Here is a 19,899-nt window from a genome sequence, read left to right on the forward strand (position 1 = left end):
GATTGCCCCACACCTCTCCCCCTCCCTGGGGAGAGCAGGATCCCTGGTGTGGCCCACTGCAGGTGAGGCACAGAGGGGTGAATGATAGGCCAGTGGGAGCAGGGAAGAAGTCAGAGGAGCCCCACTGCAATCTCTCCAACTGCATCTGGGGATTGAAAAAAATGCATGTCTGCTTTCTGCAGTTCCTAAGTTTCGGTTGCCAGACAAAGACTGAAAGGTGAGGGACTCCTGAGCTACTCCGTTTCTTCTCTGGAGAAAGCTGCGCAGTCTCACTCTCTAGCATCCACAGTTCCACCCTGGTGTTGCATCTTATTTTACAGTTACTGTTGTCCCTTGCAAAGATGGAACATGGATAACAAATTAGAAGGTATATAGATATTCTAGCTTCTTTTGCTGTGCAACAAAGAAAGCCTTTGCAAATGCTGTCACAGAAATAGAAAAGCCCTTATTTTTTGTTGTTTTAGTGTAAGTGATATGGCTATAAATCATGTTTGCCCTCTCTTTGGCTTTGTCAATCTTGTGAAACTCTAAATAACCATAAAAAAGAAAATCTCTGCCATCTGTTTTCTGCAGCTAGCCAGCCTCTTGTTGCAACAAGCAAGAGTCAGGTTTTATGTGGTAGGATTATCTTTGTGCTCGCCTGAAGAAGATATTCCCTCTGGCTATTCTGCGCACTCTGGGAAAGCCAATATCAGCCCACCTAAGCAAATGCCATTTTCTTTGCAGAGATGAGTAAGTGCTGCTGTGGAGTGACTCCTTTTGTGATAGCACAGCTTATGTTAAAGCCACAGATCCAAAACAAAAAGGATTTTTTCCAGCTTTAAATACTGCAACTAATGATCTCCTCTCTCTCTCTCTCTTCCCCCCCCCCCCCGCCCCATTTCCACCCTCCCTGCTTGCAGGTGCTGGGTATTTCCATCTCCAAAGTGACTGGCAAGAGTGCCGCTTCTCGCAGCGAGTGCACCCACTGGGGCTCCCCCGAGACTGGAGCTTCCTCAAGTCCGGCATTGAACTTTGCTGTCAGGTCCAAGGCAGCCTGTCCTTTTGGTGACAGCTCCAACTGTCTGTCTTTGGTTCAGCAAATGGTAGGCCACCTGAGACCTCTGCTCTGACAAGGGTGCCCTGGGGGCTTGGGGAGGCCTGTTGCCTTCTCGAGGCAGTGCCATGGCATCCTCGGCCACCCTGCTATGGATTCTGCTGTCCTGCCCAGCCGCATGCCATGCCAGCAGCCAGAATCCCAGCTACAACGTGGCAACCAAGAAAGAGATCAGCCTGGAAGGGGACCTGGTTATAGGAGGCCTGTTCCCAGTTCATGAGAAGGGTGGCCCTACAGAGGAGTGTGGCAAGATCAATGAACACCGTGGCATCCAGCGCCTCGAGGCGATGCTATTTGCACTCGATGAGATTAACAAGAACCCGCAGATCCTTCCAGGCATCACGCTGGGGGCACACATTTTAGACACCTGCTCGAAGGACACCTATGCCCTGGAACAGTCCCTGGACTTTGTCCGGGCCTCCCTCACCAGAGTGGATGGCTCTGAGCACATCTGCCCCGATGGGTCCTATGCCATCCATGACGATGTTCCTACAGCCATCACTGGAGTCATTGGGGGTTCTTACAGTGATGTCTCAATTCAGGTACAGCGGTCAAAGAGGAGGGAGTTAGTTGACTGAGGTGCGAAGGGTGGTGCTCAAGGCACGGGGGACAGGAGTGTGGCTGCCAAGTCAGAAGCCAGGGCTGGGGTTTGCCCATCGGATAAAGGGCAAACCTGGAAGTCGATGGCATGGGGAATGCAACTGTACATAAGGGAATACAACTGTCAAACCAGGAAAGATCACATGAAATCATTTCTTTTCAGTGATTTATGGAACCTTCATGATTAAGCATGATGAACAAGAAATCCTTGGTTCAAATCTAGGCTTGGACAGCCATAAGCGTAATGGGTGATCTCAGCCAAACTCTTGCTCTATGCTGCGTTAGCTCTCAGGCTTGCTGTTCAGCACCAGCAAGCTAGCAGGGCCCTCCAGTGCCAATGATTTCCCGGGCCTACGAGGCCAAACCCACCATTTAAAGTTCCCCTTAATGCCTTGGGGTCAGGAACTCCAGTGTGAAGCTGCCTGCGGGCTATCACCAGGAGGGTGGGGGGTACCGAAGTAGAAAGGAGCTCTTTGTTAGTGGCCCCCTCAAGCCTGGAGTCTGCCCAGGATAGACCTCACCCCAGCTATTGTGAGGCTGATAAAAATTCTGGCATAACCTACAGGAGTGTTGTAGGAATTACAGGGGGAAGTGACATCTTTTTCGTATTCTTGATTTTAAAAGCCAAGTTGTTAGTGTTTTGAGTGTTCTTACCTGGCAATCTTCTGGTTCTCCCACCCATAATATAGCAAATGTAGTAATTTTCAATAAGTGAATACGTTGTTTTAAAAACTCATTTTTTTCATTAGAGAGTAAGGATAGAATAGTGTACATACTTACTAGGAAGACAATCATCCTTCCAAATTGGGAACCATCACTACTTCTTGGGATAGCAAATTCCTTAGCTCATCTACATGCTGCCTAAACAAGTATCTGTCTGAGTCTCCCACCGCTCTGTTCAAGTGGGGGATGTTCATTCACCTGAACACCCAAGGTCTTCAGTGGGTAGAGGGTCAGGGCTGTTGCCCCTTGCATTGCTGGCTGTCCTGAGCTGAATTCTCCATGCTGTCATGGACCAAGTCTTAGTAGTGTTCCCAGTCACAACTGAATGTTGCGTTCAGCATTGAGTACCCAAGCCTTCTCAGTTCCCATGCAGCTCCCTTTCAGACCTTGCCAGTTCAACACAGTGAGGACTGGATTAAGGGGCCTAAGTCAGGGCTACAAAAAATGTATGGGGTGGGCCTAGCATGCATGACACCCACTCTCTGCCCTCCTGTAGTCAGTTCAGTCTATTGCATATAATTGTAGCTTCTTACAATTTTGCCACAACAACAGAAAGAGAGACAGTCACAGAAAGAAAAAGGTTGAACAAGCCACTCAGATCAGTTCATCATGGACATGATTTACAGCAGCATTTTCAGAAGCCACTTTTGGGCCACTCCTGAGAATAAGGCCACATAGTTAGTGCATGTGGACCTTCATCTACAGGTAGCTTGCACACCTGTTCAGGCCAAGCTCTATCAGACATTCCTCCAGCAAAAGAACAAGAGATCTTATGCACACACACACAAGAGCGAGGGAGGGAGAGATCCTGTATTTGTGGAGCCCCACATATGCAAATGCATTGAAATATGGGAACATTTATACAATTCCCATCCAGATACGCAGATGGCATATTCTTGAAGTGTAATTCTTTAAATGCCTTCTTTAGCTCTGAATGAGTCAAGGAATTAAGATAATTAGAGAAAGATCGCTCACCCTTGCAAAGATGGTACTCTCTACCCACTTTAAGCCTTCACACGTTCAGACATTTGGCTTCTCACTCATTTTCTCTGCACATGCATAATTTTATATCCCTCTATTATGTCCACCCCTGATTTTTGCTTTTTTTCTAAACTGAAAGCCTCAAATATTGTGACATTTTCTCACAGTAGAGTTGCTCCAGCCCCATGGTTATTTTCAGTTGCCCTTTCCTGCACCTTTTCTAGCTCTACAGATTTGTTTTGAAGTGCAGTGACCAGAACTGTACACAGTATTTCAAGGTTTGTTGCACCATACGTTTGTTTAAAGGCATTATGATACTGGTAGTTTTATTTTTAGTTCCTTTCCTAATGACCCCCAAGCTGGAAGTTGTCTTTTTCACAACAGCTGCACGTTAGGTCAACATTTCCTTTGCGCAGCCCACCACAACCTTGAGATTTCTTTCTTAGTCAGTCATTGTCAGCCTGGATTCCATCAGTACATACATGAAATGGTGACTTTTTGTTCCAGTGTACAACACTTTATGCTTGCTTGCAGTGACCCATATTTGACCCTCTTCTCATCCCTCTTCTTCTGGGGAGATTCCTTTGGAGCTCTTTGCTATCTCTTTCCATTTCAACTGCTCTAATAAAGTGGTGTCATCAGCAAACTTGGCCATCTCACTACTAACTTCCGATTGTCTGTAACTTAGTTAATAACCAGCAGTCTCAAAAGAGAACATTGAAATACCCTCATTTGCATTCATTGCTAGAGCTATCCATTTATCTCTGCTCTCTCCTTTCTGTTAATTGGTTATTTATTGGTTTATTGATTTTTCAATTTATATCCTGCCTTTTTCCTACAAAGGGCTCAAGGCAGCTTACATCATTCTCCTCCTCCATTTTATCCCCACAACAACAACACTGTGAGGTAGGTTGGGCTGAGAGTGCGACTGGCCCAAAGTCACCCAGTTGGCTCCATGACTGAGCAAGGTCTAGAATCCAGATCGCCTGAGTCCCTCTTAACCACTACAGCACACTGGCACTGGTTATGGATTTATAACAGGCACTGTTACCCCATTCAAGATTGCTCAGGAGTCTGGATGTGAGCAGTAGCCCCGTTGATGTTTGGATGGTGGTCCCCAGTGTCCTGTTTGGGGCCAATTTAGCCCTTGAGTTGAAATGGTTCCTTGACCCTGGTATATTGCATAGTGTTGTGCTGTAAATAATATTTCTCTGCTATATACTGAGACGATATGAGAGGAGCTCAGTCCTGCTGTATTGTCGTAAGGCTAAACACAGGAGAAACAGAACCTCCTCATGATTCCTTAGCAAGGCCGTATTAGTAAGGCAATAATCAAGTCCAGTATCTTATGCTGAAAGATGGTTGCTTAGTCCAGTCCATTATCACACCGTAAAACAAAGTGGATTTCCTACTTACACCTACTACCACTGCAAAACATCTCTTGGATCGGAATGCAGTTCTGTAAATCTAAACTCTGTACAAGGGCTTTGCATCGTGGGGATATACATTCTATTTTCTTACAAGGGGAAGTAGAACCCTACCGTTTCCCAAGCCTTACCATACTATGAGACAGAAGGAAATCATGGTACGTTGACAGTGAAAGGAGAAGTTGTGTCATGCTATCCTTGGGATGGGACGAGACAGGACAAAATGGAATGCATGATTGTATCAGATCAAATAGCGCCCTGGTTATTCTCACAGTCAACGAGCACAGCATATCTGAGGAAGAAGAGCAAATGGGTGTTGGGAGTAGTAGAACAGCACTTTAGCTATGTCTGGAACTGGGCTATCCACATCTACAAGAAGGCGAGCTTTTGCGTGCCCAAGGTTTGTGGGTGTTTCTGAATGTTCTGCTGTTGTTTCTTGGATGTTTCCTTGACTGCACTGCAAATGATAATCACAGGTTGCCTCACCTACCTGTTTAAGAAAAAGACAGACCCTTTTTAAAGGCCACTTTGACCACCACCTCTGCTTTTGGGTTCGTCCCTCTCAACAAAAGCTCTGCCTGGGAGCGCAGGGACCATATTGCAAAGCCTTCATATGACAGAGTAATTAGTTGCTGCTCCTGAGAAGCCCTAAGGATGTATTAATGCTATAATTAATGCAAATTAATATATCATTATCACGTACAGAGCCCATTGCAGAGAGAGAGGGAGAGAGGACCAAGTGCGGCTAACTCTCTCATCTGAAAAGAAGGCAACAGCCTGTTGCCAGGGCTTTGCTGCTAAATCTCTGGCCCAGTTCTCCAGAAGCAAAGCATGACGGAAGGAAGGGAAGGAGTGATGTCCCTTTGCAGCGGGTCTGCGGCAGACTCCTCTGCTCGGCAGAGCTGCCCACGTCAGCAGCAGCAGTGCAGAACAATCGTGTCTCTTCCCCGCTCTGCCACATCCTGCCGCTCCTGCTGAAGAGCTCTCCTGCCTCAAGCTGTTTTTGCATCAGTCTCATATCTGACCCCAATTCCTGTGGGCAGGAAGACCACAGGATCCCTCCAGTGACACCTGAGACCATGGCCATCTGTCACTGAGTTTTGGGAGATTTCCTACAGACATGCCAGGGCAAACTCCTGCTCCTCCTCCTCCCTTCCCTGGCGTGGAGCTGTGAGAACACCCAAGGCACCGCCAGCACTTGCAGAGTCAGGGAGAGGATGAGGGCTTGTCCTCTGAGGACACACCAGGGCATCCAAAGCGTGGGTGCTCTTGCACATCTGGCTTCCCACACGTCTCCCACCTTGCCCCGGCAGCAGATGCAGGTGGAGGAAGGAGGCGAGGGCCGTTGCAACTGCCTCCATGGGATGGGCCCTGCCATGTGCTGGGAACAGCATTCCCACTGTATCCTTCCCAGCCCCTCTCCCTGGATTTTCAAGAGCTTAGCTAAAGGCATTGCTGGGTGGTTAAGAGATGAGGACACCAGGTCATGGGTTTGATCGACATGTAGTGGGAGGGGGGCGCAGTGTGCAGGGAGATGAGGGTTAACTCTTCCCTCCCCAACTACAATGACCCTGGAAGTCCCCTCCCCCTTGAGGGAAGGGACAAAAGCCCATCTGCATAAGTGGCAGCATTTCTGTCTAAGCTTAAGGGCTATGCAGGGGGTGGTGGGGAATATGTAGGAAGGGGAGATGACCCTCTCCTTGAAAATCACTCATTGAGCACCAGTTGAGTGGAGAGAATTTTTTCCATCGTCACAAATGGACACTCAGGCCTCAGTGAAATAGATCAGGGCTCTGGCTCTCTTCCTGCTACTTAGAAGTGGCAAAAGGGAGAGACAGAGTCCCAGTGTGCCCTTCCTGGGATCCCAGTCTCCCTGCTAGATAGACTTTCCTTCCACAGGTCCACCCACTGCCCCCAAAGCCTCTGGGTTCCACTCTGCAATCAGCTTGCAGAAGCAAGCCTGGATCATTTTCCTCCTCCTTTCCCTTTCAAACTTGTAAAGGATGTCCCTTTGAATGAGGCCACTGGCTCATGGTGAAAAAAAGTGTCTCCTTTGAGGGAGCTCCAGCATTTGTGCTAGGAGAAAAGAAGAAAGTCCTTGGATGGGAAACAAGGGTGCTTCCTCCCCACCAGATGAGGCTTTTCTTCTGCCATCATCCTGCTTTCTTTGAACCCATTTCATGGGGAGGGGAGCAGGTCTGTGTCCAGATGAGGCTGCATTGCACTGATTGTAATCCCCCTGATTTTCCCACCATTTTTTCTGCCTTTCTTACCAAAGATAAACATAAAATCCAGTAAAGAGACAAAGACCGAATAGCTGTTCAAGGCCCTTTGTCTGGTAGTGCTAGGAGCTGTCCATCAGTAAGCACCTACAGCAGATGGGTGACTAAGCAGCAGAGAAATCAAAAAGGCAGAGGCAAAAGGAGTGGAAGTAAAAACAAAGAGATGAAACAGGACAAGAGGGCAGGAAATAAAGAGAGAAGGCAGAAGAGAAAGAGTAGAGGAGGCGCAGAGAGAGGGAATGTGTGAGATGATCAGCAGTTTGATCTATCTAAAAGGGCCAGGAAAAAAATAAGGAGGGTAATCTTTTTTAACTTCCCTTCTTTGACAGTGTGTAGACAAAGAACATAGGATGCAATATACAGAGGGACAAAATAGCCAAGCAGGATAGATGGCCATTGAGATAAAGAACTATTACCTAAACTGACAACCTAAAAGTTGGGTAAATACAAAGCAGGGCAAAGAGTTATACAAAGTGAGAGAAGAGGATAGACAGCAAGATAATTAGGCAGCTTATTAAAAAGATAAGCAGATAAATTGGCTACCATGGCAGTCCCCCTCCGTCAAGCTCTGCAGTGGTGGCAAGAGCACAAAGGCATTTATTAATAATTCTGGGCTCTTCTCACTCTGCTGTCCCTTGTGCTTTGTGTCCCCTCCAGGCTGGAGGAAACCAGAGTACTCTCTGTCTCTGATTCTCTCCTGTGAATTCTCTGGGGTCGGCACAGAACACTGCAGATTTGATCCAGCTGAGACACTCTGTGTCTAAAGCAGGCAATGGATTAACACCTTCCCGGCTCAGCCCTCCCAAAACAGCTTCCCTGCTTCCCTCTCCACTGTCCCAAAGATGGCTTGGCAAAGGCTGTTTGAAAAAGGAAAGGCTTGAGTGTAGCAATGGCGGGTGCCCATACATGCTTATGGGACCTCCTGCTTTTGCCTTCTCTGCGTCATGGTGGAGCTGATCCAATGAGTAATCCTATCAGTCAGCTACTCTTGCGGCAGGCAGCCGTTTCCCTCTTCACATCGTCTTTCCTTAGATCACCTTGACAAGTCAGCACAGCATCATAAGGATCACGGTCCAGGGTTGGAGCCCGTGCGACAATCCCTGTGGAGGAACTCATGGCTCAGGGCACCCAAGCTTCATAGTAGATCACCCACCTTCACACAGATGATCCCAAGCCCATTTCCAGTTCAGGTGATGTGAGACTCTCTGCATGAGACCCTGGAAAGCCGCTGCCAATCGGTGTAGACAATACAGGGCTGAATGGACAAATCGCCTGACCTGGTAGGAGGCAGATGTTTTTATAGGAAGCTATTTCACCAGAAAGGTTCATCCATGCAACTTTCTGGGTGACTATGTAATGAAAATCAGAATCAGCCCTGTTCCGCTCGGAGACTGCTTTTGGGTGCACTGGATATTTGTGGATGACCTGTTCCAACTGTTTTACATGTCTTTGCCCAGGGAAATCGGCCCACGTGTTGTTCAGTGGACGCACATCATTGCATGTATGTGAGATGCTCTCTTTTGTGTTTGTAAACAACTTCTCGCCTACTTGCCTACTTTGTCTGTTAAGATATTCCTGGACTAATTGATAAAAAATTATCTAGCTGACTTGCAAAAGGTTCAAGATACCCCATGGTTTGAAAGCAGCTGTAAAAGTGGGAAAATAAAAATATGAACAAACAGTAGAATTACAATAGTATGGAATAAATAGCATTCCAGGCAGCAGTGAGCCAAAAATAATTAAAAATGTGGGCCAATAAACTTCTTGTCTTGAACAAAATACACCCATTCCTGGGCAGGCAGAAAGCAGAAATAAAGAAAAAAAAAAGACAGGCTTTAATGGAGAGTTATGGCTCCTATTGTGATATTTACTTTATTCACAGATATATGAGAAAGCAACTGGGGGCAAGATGCTTACGAGTCTTACAAGCAGCTGATCTACAATGGGCTTTTCTACACCAGGAGTTTTTTGTGCTCTTATGACCTGGCACTGGCAGAAGTTTGTGGGGCTTTTACACACCATTGTCGGCCTCCCGGGGCCTTTCCTGTGTTTTCCAGCCATTTTGCAGCTTTTAAAAGAGCTAGGATAGTGCAGTATTTCTCTGGATGATGCCATGATTCACTAGAGAAACCTTGTGTCGTTTCCAAATTCCACTGTATGACGTAGCACCACCTTGACTGTGTAATGAAACAAATAGAAAGACATAGAAAGACAGTGAGGAAAACCCAGGGGACAAAAACCCTTATGTAAAAGGTTGTTCTTCCTTGTTGGACTGAAACTCAGGACTTCTAGGTTCTATCATCACTTAGTCATGAAGCTCACTGGGCAACTTTGGGCTAGATACTCACTCTCAGCCTATCTTGCAGAGGGTGGGAGGACACAAAAGCCACCTAGGGTTCCTTGCAAGAAAGGCAGGGTATAAATGCATTGCAGTAGTCATAATCAGAGCATCGGGTTCAATGCCTCATGTTAAAAGCCCTAAGTGGCACCAGAATTCTAGAGCGAAGCAGCTTCCCACATCTAGGATGTTTCCGGCCTTTTTCTTTGCACTGGGTCAATATGCCTATTTGTAACTTCCCATCGCAAACTGCTGTTTCTACACATACACCTTCTCTAAACTCTGACGATAATGGAAAAATCATCACAACCCTCTCTGGAATGTTTCAAGTGAAAATTTCTTGAGCAGTCACTGTATTAAAAAAGTATCTTCTAAACAATGAGCATCCATAAAGAGACATCTTCCGGCTGACTTGGACCATTATAGAACACTAACATTCTTTTGTTAAATCCTAGCAATCATCAGGCTATGCTTTTAGGCAACCCCATAATGGTAATCTAGGCAGCAATCTTACAGCAGTATTATAAGCCATGTGTTTATTTTACCCCCTGCAACTGACAGCGAGGATAATATTTGCTACCTTCTCTGCGGAGTCTTTTTACCCAACCACAATCTCAATGTTCAAGTCTATGCCATCCTGAGCCAGGCTGTCGAGTGAATAGACACTGGAGTCTCTCCTGAAATTGTAGAGCCGCCAATTATTTTGAATGACCTGGGCTGCATGTTGATATCTCTTGTACCGGGTTTTCATAAGCCACATCCTGAGCATCGACTGCAAGAGGACAGTCGTCTTCTCAGACCAAATGTAAATCACCAGTGCCATTGCCCTTTTCTTTTCCTGTGCCTGACGGAAAGCAGAGCGCCACCATTTCTGTATCACCAACGCACATCTGATGGCTTGTTGCAGACTGCGCCGGACCAGTGTGCCACGCCACCATTTCTGAATGATGATAGCATACTGGAAATATGAAACAGGGAATCGACTGTCACTATACATAAGCAAGAAGTCGACAGCAACAAAAAGTCTCCCTGTTAAAGTTTTAAAAACCCATTTACTTATCAATGTATGGTTGGAAATATCCTTTTGCATGTCACATAAGCCAGGCTCCATACTTTAAAAATCTGCACTTTGGAATAAAAAGCACATATTCACGCTGTAGTCAGGAAGGAAGTGAACATTTTGATGCAAGGTTTTTAAAAAGGGTGCATGTAAATGTGCACTTTTCTTGCTCTAGCAACAGTAGCAACAAGGCTGTGTCCAGGAATAGGAAGAAGGTGAACAGAAACCTCAGCAAGCCTGACTTCCAGTCATTCCCCCATACCAGGCCTGAACTGACATTTTTGGGAAGTGGGTGGAAGGAACGGAGGCAAAGAGCAATGCCAAGAGATCCTTGACTGGATCCAGGATCTGTCATCCACTGAGAGATAGTGTCCCTACCCAGTGTTCTGGGATCTCCCTGCCTCCCCATATTTAGCAGGATTCCCTGACCCTCTTTTGAAGAGCTACCTTCAGAAGGGGAGGGCAAGGAACTCTCTTTGCACCGACCGAGTTATACAAGCCTGCATCTGGACCCAACTCTTTATTGACACACAAAGGAATCATGAGGGCTAGATGGCACCTGAAAACTCTTTAAGAAGGAAAATGTGAAATTGCTGATTTTTGAACAAAGAAATAGAGCTTTTCTACAGAAGGCCATAAATGGACCATTAATCTGTTCTATCTACCTTAAAGTGGGAGACTGCTATTGCACTCATGCCCCCTGTGCAAACAGGATGCCAAGCTAGATAGACTTCTGGTTTGAATCAGCAAAGCCCTTCTCATGTCTTTCCATCCTCTCTAATGACACCTACAATCTGCTTTCTGAAGCAGAAGCCTTGCCCTGCCCTGCCTTTCCGAGGCAGAGTCAAGAACAGGAGGGAGAGCAGCTTCTCGTCTCAGTTATGAGCAGGACTTGTGCTTTTTCTTTTCAGCTGGATAAAACAGGGACTAGGCATTACATAAGATCAAAGTCAACTTATAGGCTCAACTTACAAAGCCTCATAGTAAGGCTAAGTGGGCCAAATTGCAAACTGCTATTACAACAAGAACTGAGCTTATGACAGGTTCAACAGCTCATCCTCAGAAAATAGTTCATTGGATTGGACTACAACTTGGAAGTTTGAGAGAGAACAGCCTGTGCTGAATTTGAAGTAGAAAGCATAAAAATGGCATATTTACAGGAGTTTAAACTTTGATGAGTAACCTTCACTAGTTTGAGAGGCCTTGTCCATTTTCTTTTTATAGAGTTTGCTGAGGTTAAACTTTATGATCTGGCTTCTCATCTTCTAGGAGATCATTTGCTCTGGTAGGTCAGGAGGAAGGTCTAGTATGTCTTTGCTTTCGTATCAGCAAGGTATGTTTGAAGATTTTTAATGCAATTTTTCAATCCATTCATCCTATGAAAATGTATAAGGTTTGTCCAAGGCATACTCAGAAGATTCCTGAAGAAGGGGAAGGTATGAGTGAGGCTTTTTAATAGGGAAGTTGAATAAAATGGGAAGAGGCACAGGAAGGGACCAGGGAGTTCATAGGACAGTTTCAAGGTTAGGCAGTTGGGAGATTTTTGGAGAGGGGCAGCTGCAATGTTAAAATTTTATTTTGAACATATGTTGTTTATGCTGCTATTACTACAAATGACACATATATTTATATGCTGGTCTTAAGTGTCATAAATGCACAGTCCTAAAGGCACTAGATAGCAATTAGATGACCATAAGATTTTTTGGAGGCCCAACTCTGAAGTCAAGAGAGCAATCTTGGAGAAAGCCTTTGGGGAAGTAGGGAGGAGAAGAGCTGTACCATCAAGGTAGGACATGTCCTAGCAGCACCTCAGCCTCCTCCCCCACACCCCCCAAGATGGCCAAAACCAGCCACCTAAATGCTTTGCCTGTTGAAAGACACACAGAAGCAACCTGCCGTCCTGTACTCCTCCTTCCCTCTGTTGTATGGGATGACACGTCCTAAGAGTTCCTTGGTTCACGTTGGCTTTTTCTATGTATGTCCAAGCAACAATTTCTGCTGCTAAATTTACAAGCTCCAGAGGGCCTTAAAAGAAAGACTCCAAAATGTACAGAAACTTCATGAGTAAATAAGCTATCTTTATTTACAGTTTTTACACCTACTGTGGACTTATGCTACTGAGGGTTTCTGATAAAAGTTATTTCAGAATTCTGAGCATATTAATCTATGTGCATCAGAGCATTTCTTTACTGAAATAAATGTCTGGGTTAAAATGTACATTAAAGGGTGGCTATGTGAATTTTTGCCCTTCTAAATGGTAAAGGAGGGCAAAAACAGTCATTAAAACACACTTTGCAGCTCCAATTTATTTCAATTTTTATTCTTGGGTAGGGGAAAGGGACCCAATCCCGATCAGAACCCTAGCATAGCTATGGGTCCAATTCATCCCTAGCTATGGGTCCAATTCAGATCAAACAAATTTCCTTTGCAAAATGCTGATCGCTAAAACAAAACTATCCTACTCCCATGACTGCGGATCCTGCACTTAGCCTACAACAAAATGGATTTAAACTTGCTATCTGCCAATGCCTTTAATATTTGCTGGCCCTGATTTCAAATTAGGATATTTGGAGCGCAAAATGGAGAAGAGAAGGATTATGTGAGCTGTTTTGGATTCCTTATAGGGAAAAAGGCAGGATACAAATACAATAAATAACCATGTTCCTTTTTTTCTATTATGTTTATCAATTTCAATTTCAGGTTTGCCTAATTAGAGAGTTATAAGTATAGCCTTGTCAAAAGAAAAGGTAATCAAACCCAATTAACAAAACCCCTTTTGGTTTGAATTGAATTGCCGTTTTGATTGCTGACCCATTCGCTTTAGCAGCTACTAGTTCCCACTCAGGTATATGGAGCATGCTATACCATAATAACTAACATGAGTGTTTAGTTGTCAAAACATGCATGTTGTGAGGAAACTGGAGTCTGGGGAAAAGGCAGTGCTGCATTTGGAAGTCTCTTGGTGAACTCAGTCAGAGAAGCACAGGTTGCAGGCAAAACCTGTCAATGGTTTTAATAAGAAATGCAGGAATCTTTCTCCAGCTGGACTGCTGGAATGGTCTCCCTAGACTGCAAAGGTGGGCAACATACGATCCCCCAGATATTATGACCTACAGCTCCCATGGTTCCTCCCCTTTGGTTGTGCTGACTAGGTCTGATGGGAGTTGTATCCTTCTTTTGGGTTATTGCATTCAACCACAAACCACTTAGATTCCAAGCTTTACTTGCATGTGTGGAACATACATATGCACATCCGCGGCAAGCAACTTCCATGCGTTAAGAGACTATACTATTGCTCTGCCACTGCCTCTGAATTTGCTACCAAAATTCAGTTGCTTGGTGGCGACAGGTGGAAAAAAGGCAGCTTCAAAACAGCACCTTAAAAAAAACCCCAAAAAGCTGCTGTTTGCCCTAAAATCTACCAGTAAACTGTGGCAACACCAAAAAGGAATATTTTAGTTTAAAATAGCTCCATTTTACCAACATTGTAGCTTGCATCTGAATTTTATCTGTAAACCGCAACTTCCCCTTTTAAAATAGGGGCAGTGAGGGGGGATGGGGGGCTGCAAAACAAGCCATGTCCTCCTGCCCTGCCCTACCTGCTCCTCAGAGCATGTCTGGATGTACTGAGACTATTTTATTCTTGATTAAATGCACATGTGCAGGAGAAACATATCTATTTGCATATATTAATCCATTTGTAAGTATTAATATGTACAACTAAGGCTTGACAAGGCAACTGAAATATATACAGTATTAGATCAGTTTAAAATGTGCTACATGGGAAGCCCAATCTATACCTTAGTTAGTGTTGCTAGAGAAACATCCTCAGGTGATGGGGAAGCCGATCCTCTGATCTTAGCCTGAAAAGAGGAAGGGCAGGTTGGTAAGCATAAAAAAGTGACAAGGCAGTCAGAAAGACTCTAATGAGAAATGCAGAGAGGTGCAGTCCAGGCCTGTCCAGAAACTGGGCCCAGCCCCAGTTCTTTCCCCTAATTCCAGAGGCATCTGGCCGTGACTTAGTCATGAGTGAAATGCCATGTTGCATTTGCTCAGAAATGTCTCTCGATTATTACTTACTTCATGTGTCCCAGAGCTGATTCAAACCCAGCTCTGGAACTGGGCCCTTAAAAGCACTTGCTCAGATCAAGCTGTTGCCATATCCAAATAGCCAGTGCAGAGAAAAGTAGGGCCCCTGGCAGGGTCCCACTCCAGGAGGCCTTGGAGTTGCTCCTGCTCTTAACCCAGCAACCGGGCCCAGACAATGGTGAGGCCGAAAAGGAGGCACTCCGATGCCTCTCCCTGCTGGCTCATGGGCTCTCTGCCTGCCAAGGAAATGGCAAGCAGTAGCCATGAAGAGAATCAGGAAGGGCAGCTGGAGACCGTGGCAGTGAGAAGGAAGGTGCACTGAGGGGCTGGCCCATGGAGAGGGCCTTGCCCAGAGCCTTCAAAGCCTGGAGCTGAGAGGGAAGGCCCTGCCCTGATTCTGCCCTGCAGCTTTCGCCCACCTGTTGTCTTCCAGATGTTCAGAGTGTAACGCCCATAATGACCAGCCCATCTTATTGGCGGTGCACAAAAGCTAAATTGGGCCTTTCAATGTAGTCTCTCTATAAAGATCCGTTATGAACAAGTCAGATTATTTTTACACTTTTAAAGGTATAACTTGTAGGGATATTCCCAGTATTCCCATTTGTTAGAAGATTCAGAAATATTTAATGCACATTTTCATTGCATGTGATCAGTGTCTACTTGCTCCAGGTTTATTACAGTTTCTACTGCCACACTTGGAAGTTCTGCAGCTAACATTTTGCCAGCTGCCTTGGCAATATATGAAGTGCACCAGGAAATGATTTGCATTCCTCTCTAGCTCTGATATGATACATGTGGAGAGGCTTCACTGGCAAGAACCATATAATAATCATAATTAACATGAATTATGTACTGTTTACTGGCCTGAAAAAAAATCATACAGAAAACCTGAAGACACAGAGAGGGAGTTGAACACAACAGAGAAAGGGACACTGTGACCCTTGGAGGTAGGTAACTCTATAAGTAGAAGTATATCTTCAAAGCCAAGCCCACCTGCAATTTAATTCCATAGCAGCCTTCTTCTCAAGTCCTTCTTAGGACATGCTTATTCTGGTGCTGGCCATATACTTTTCCTTGAGAATGGGTTTATGATGCGTGTGAGTCACGGGTGTAGATTTCTTTGTCTTTACCACCCTTCTTTGTTAAGTGGCTAGGACCAACCAAAGTATTGCTGCTATGTTATTTTGCCTGAGGTGGATCCAAATGGTTCATTCCACCTGAGGAAGGGCTCCCCTGTGGAATAGGAATTCTGCCTTCTCCCTTCTCCTCCCTTTGCAGTTTCCTCACCTGCCCTCCAAAGCTGCTTTGGTGCAAGTTCTGAGGGCCAGCTGTGGGGAAGAGGCAAGGGGGAAGTGCTGCTCTGCGAGTGATTTGCTTCCAGGCGTGGATCCCGCTCCTTACCCGAACACAGCCAGCATGGGGGAGGGGAGAACGGTGGGGTGCAAGGAGAGAGGGTGAATCTGTCTGTCATGTACTGCAGCCCCCCAGCTGCTAATTGGGCTGGGGAGGCACGCTCCCTTTGAGGCCGCTGATGTGTGGAACCCAGCGGAGAGGTCTCTTTCTAAACATGAGTCATCCAGCTTAATCCTCCCATGAACAGAAGGGCCCCTCCTGCGAGAAGACACTGAAGCCAGCAGAGCTTTTCTCCTGGCAGAATGCAGGGAGGCGATCTTTGTCAATTCCCTACTCTCCCTGCAGCCTTCCATGTCTCTAAAAAACTTCCCGGTGGACTGGAGAGCTCTCAGCAGCTGTGCAGAGATGGTGCCCAGTGATGCAGATGGAGGACAAACCGTTGAAGACTGCCCCTTGCCCTGCCTTCCACCAGGAGAAGGACTTGCAGGGGACATCTGCCCAGTGATACTTGTGCCAGCAGAACAAAACTCTTGATTCCAACCTGGCATGTCCACAACACCTAGCTATATCTACAAGTGTGATAAGCATGTTCCATGATTTTTACTTACGCAGATACTTTTACACAAATTGCACATTTCTTTCTGAAAAAGCCCATAGAGGGAGATGATCTTCTCTCGGCAGCCAAAGGTCTCGTAAAACAACAGCACTGGCTTGCCGTGTGAATTCTGACATCACAATGACCCAGCTGACACTCCTGCCCTGACTTTCACGGATGGTGCATTGCTAAGGAAAGAGCCAGACCTGACGTATCACCCGCTGGCTGATCTCCCTTCTGTGTGTGCATGTGCCCTGGAAACAGGTGGAAGTGTTCATTCTGGAGCCTGTTTCTAAATTGGCAGTAAGGCTATGAAGGCAGCAATTAGTGGGTATTCCTCCAAAGGAGTGACTGAGTCTTCTGATAGAAGGCGTTAACCATCCCTTTCTTTTACATGCCTGTCCTCTGGAGCAATGGGCCCATATCACCCACATTCATATTGTTTCCTCTTCCACACCCATGGACAACTTCTTTTGTCACTCACATCATCCCCTCTTTGTCTAGTGCTCAGGCATAAGTGCTGATGCTGATGCTGACAAAGTGGCACCAGAACCAAGAAAGGGGTGGCTGGCTCAGCAGAGCTCTGTGGTTTGCAGAAATGCAAAACAACTGCACGGAAAATCACTAATGGGGCAGGACATGAGGAAGGGAGAGATCCCAGAATGATTGCATTCCCAGTCACCAACGAGTGTTGGCTGGTGTTGTGTGTATGTGCATGGGGTGCGGTGAGAAGAGAAAACCAGGGGCAGGATGGAATGGAGTGTCACAGAGGAGGGCACACTTGACTGACTGGAGCAGTGGAACAGGAATGCTCTTCACTGCAACATTTTGTGGAAGGTCTTATTTGTATATATTAATAGCAGTCTTGGTTCTCCAAGCACCAATTCTTAGGTAGCTAAATCAGCACCATCCATGCACATCACCCATCCAGTCATCAGCCAGCTTGGGGGAAAACCCAAGTTTTGCAGACATTAAAAAAAGTCTCAGGAGGGAATCCTGCCCACACACACACACACACACACACACACACACACTCATCTAACAAGGCTGAATATCTCCAGTCAGCACAGCGTGCTGTCTTCTGCGGAGGAAGTGGAAAGCCAGCAGCAGGGCAATGGAACCAAGTGCCTAGAATCCTGGCCACTGGAATCACAGCTGCTGTGCTTCGCAGTATCAGAAGAGCTCGGGCTGCAGACTTTCACCACCCTCACGGAGGAGGCTTGTGAAGTCAGGCCTCTTCCTCTGGGAGTGCACCTTTTCGTGCCCTCGGAGGAAGACCCCTGAAAAGCCCTCTGAGCCCTGGGACTGTAACATGGCAGCCTCATTGCCCTGGTCAGGTGCAGTGGGATGGGAGAGGAGATAGGAAAAAGAAACCCTCTTCTTTGCCACCCTCCTGACCTCCACTAAAATTCATTATAGTCTAGCACCTGGAAATTAAAAGTTAAATGGCTGAAGGCTCTGGAGACAGGGAACAGGAAAACGATTCCTGTCCCCTTTCATTCTTCCTGAAACATCTCTATATACTACCAGTGTGTGTGTGTGTTTTGGGGAGGGGGCATGGAAGGTGTTAGATCCTGACCTTCTTATTCCCTCAGTCCCAGAATGCTCACTTATCAACTAATTTCCTGATACCTGGTGCTAGGGTAGCCACTTACATGTCACTAAAAAAGAGGACACCAACTAGCATAACAGTTGCATATGTTAATTTATATATGAACATGCAAATTTAAAGCTAATACTAATTTAAATAGAAATAGCATACGTCTCACCATGTAGTAACCAGGGGACTTATAGTGCCTTTGCTGTCTAGGAGGTAACCCTGGAAAAAACACTCTGAGGACCGACTCTCTCCCTTCTTATGGATTTTCAACTCTTAAATAGAGCACTCCTTCAAAAAGAGGACAATCCTCTGTATAGTAGGCTACCTGGCCACTAAACCTGATACATCACAGATGTATTAGAGGACAATTCTTACCATACCTAGCCGACATGGCCACTCTTACACTGCTCCATCCAGCCTGATAGGTGTTGAACCACCTCAGTTCTCTGCTAGACTGAATGCAATATGGGGGTGAATTTGCCTGCTCAGGTGGAATCCACCTGATCTGTGCTTTTCCCTGGGAAAAAAAGCTGCTAATGACTGGTTCACAACAAGAGATAAAGAGTCATTTCTAAACAAGCCTAACTGGCAACCAGCATTACTTTTTATAGATCATTTTACACTTGAACAAAAGTGTTCGTTTCATTCCTCCGGCTGTTGCAGAGACAATCTAGCTCAATTATGATCCTAGCTGGGAAAGGAACAGTAATCCATTAACGCAAGAGAAATGGCTGCATTACTGCAGTGGTATTAAGTGGCCTAGAGTTTTACAAGGAGTCTTGCAAAGTTCTAGTTTACAGGCAGTATAAATTACAACATCACACTCATACTTCAGAAATCAGGCCTGACAGGTGTAAAAGATGGTTCCTATTTTCCACTGCGTATGTGGTTAAACATGAGGTTTAAGGTCAGATGCCCTTGACACCGCCTGTGGGGAGCCACTGAAGGGCAATTTGCAATCTTGAGTACATTCTTGCTGTTATAAAATGTAATTTTCTGCTTAAAATGTATTTGTGCATGTTAATTATGCAGCAAGGTTTTGACACATCCAGAGCTGTGAAGTGCGTTCTGGCTCTCCGCTCAGAAGAGCCTATCAGATGCTGAGGCTTTTCTCTAGCCTGCCTCTTTTGTAGTTTGTATTTTTAACAACCTCATTAGTGAGGATTTTTCTCCTTTGAAGATAATGAGCATCTGGAACAAGCAGAGAGTTTGAGCTGTGGATTGCAGCAACACCATCCGCAGCCCTGGTGCACATTTTAACTACTGTGAGATTATTTGACAGGTCTACACTTTTTTCCTCTTCTGGCAGGCTCCCATGCCAGATGGAAAGTCAACAAACCTCTCCCATCTCTGCATGCATGTGGGGGGAAACATCACTTGTGGAATTGTGCCCTGTGATGCAGCTATTGTTATAGGCACAGAACTGCTAGAAGCAGGAAAGAAAAGAATGTGCCAACCTTATTAACAAAGTCTCGGTTTGATTGCATCTATAATAACAGTAATTGGACCACTTCTTCTGTTTTAGTTCAATTTCGGGATTTAACAAATGGTTGCTGTTTTTCTAGTGATAAACCAGCATATTTTACCCTATACATTCACAACTCCTTAATGCACATTAGCATTGTGAATTAGATTCCCACTATGAACTCCATATGTTTTGGTTTGGTGGCTCCATTATAATTCTAAGAGCATCCACACTAATTCCCTACTCATTTGCTGAGTTTATTTCTACTTGCCTTGTATGTAATATGGATT

At 45.6% G+C, this 19,899-nt stretch overlaps 2 protein-coding genes across 2 annotated transcripts in view; one reads left to right on the top strand and one right to left on the bottom strand.

Annotated features, from left to right (window-relative positions):
* The first annotated feature begins 1,164 nt into the window (after nucleotides 1-1,164).
* The window catches only part of GRM2 (glutamate metabotropic receptor 2), a 44,695-nt gene continuing 25,960 nt past the window's right edge, over nucleotides 1,165-19,899 (top strand). Inside the window, exon 1 of the mRNA XM_044451289.1 lies at nucleotides 1,165-1,638. Coding sequence (XP_044307224.1) covers nucleotides 1,165-1,638 — 474 coding nt within the window. The remainder of the gene's footprint in view (nucleotides 1,639-19,899) is intronic.
* IQCF6 (IQ motif containing F6) lies at nucleotides 10,046-11,202 on the bottom strand. The gene is made up of 2 exons (XM_044451239.1): nucleotides 11,173-11,202; nucleotides 10,046-10,405 (listed from the first exon to the last, which is right to left on the bottom strand). The coding sequence occupies exons 1-2, from the start codon at nucleotides 11,200-11,202 to the stop codon at nucleotides 10,046-10,048; spliced, it is 390 nt and encodes a 129-aa protein (XP_044307174.1).

Source organism: Varanus komodoensis, unplaced genomic scaffold (genome assembly GCF_004798865.1).
Source record: "Varanus komodoensis strain SLA01 unplaced genomic scaffold, ASM479886v1 scaffold6_2, whole genome shotgun sequence".
Taxonomy (NCBI): Eukaryota; Metazoa; Chordata; class Lepidosauria; order Squamata; family Varanidae; genus Varanus; species Varanus komodoensis.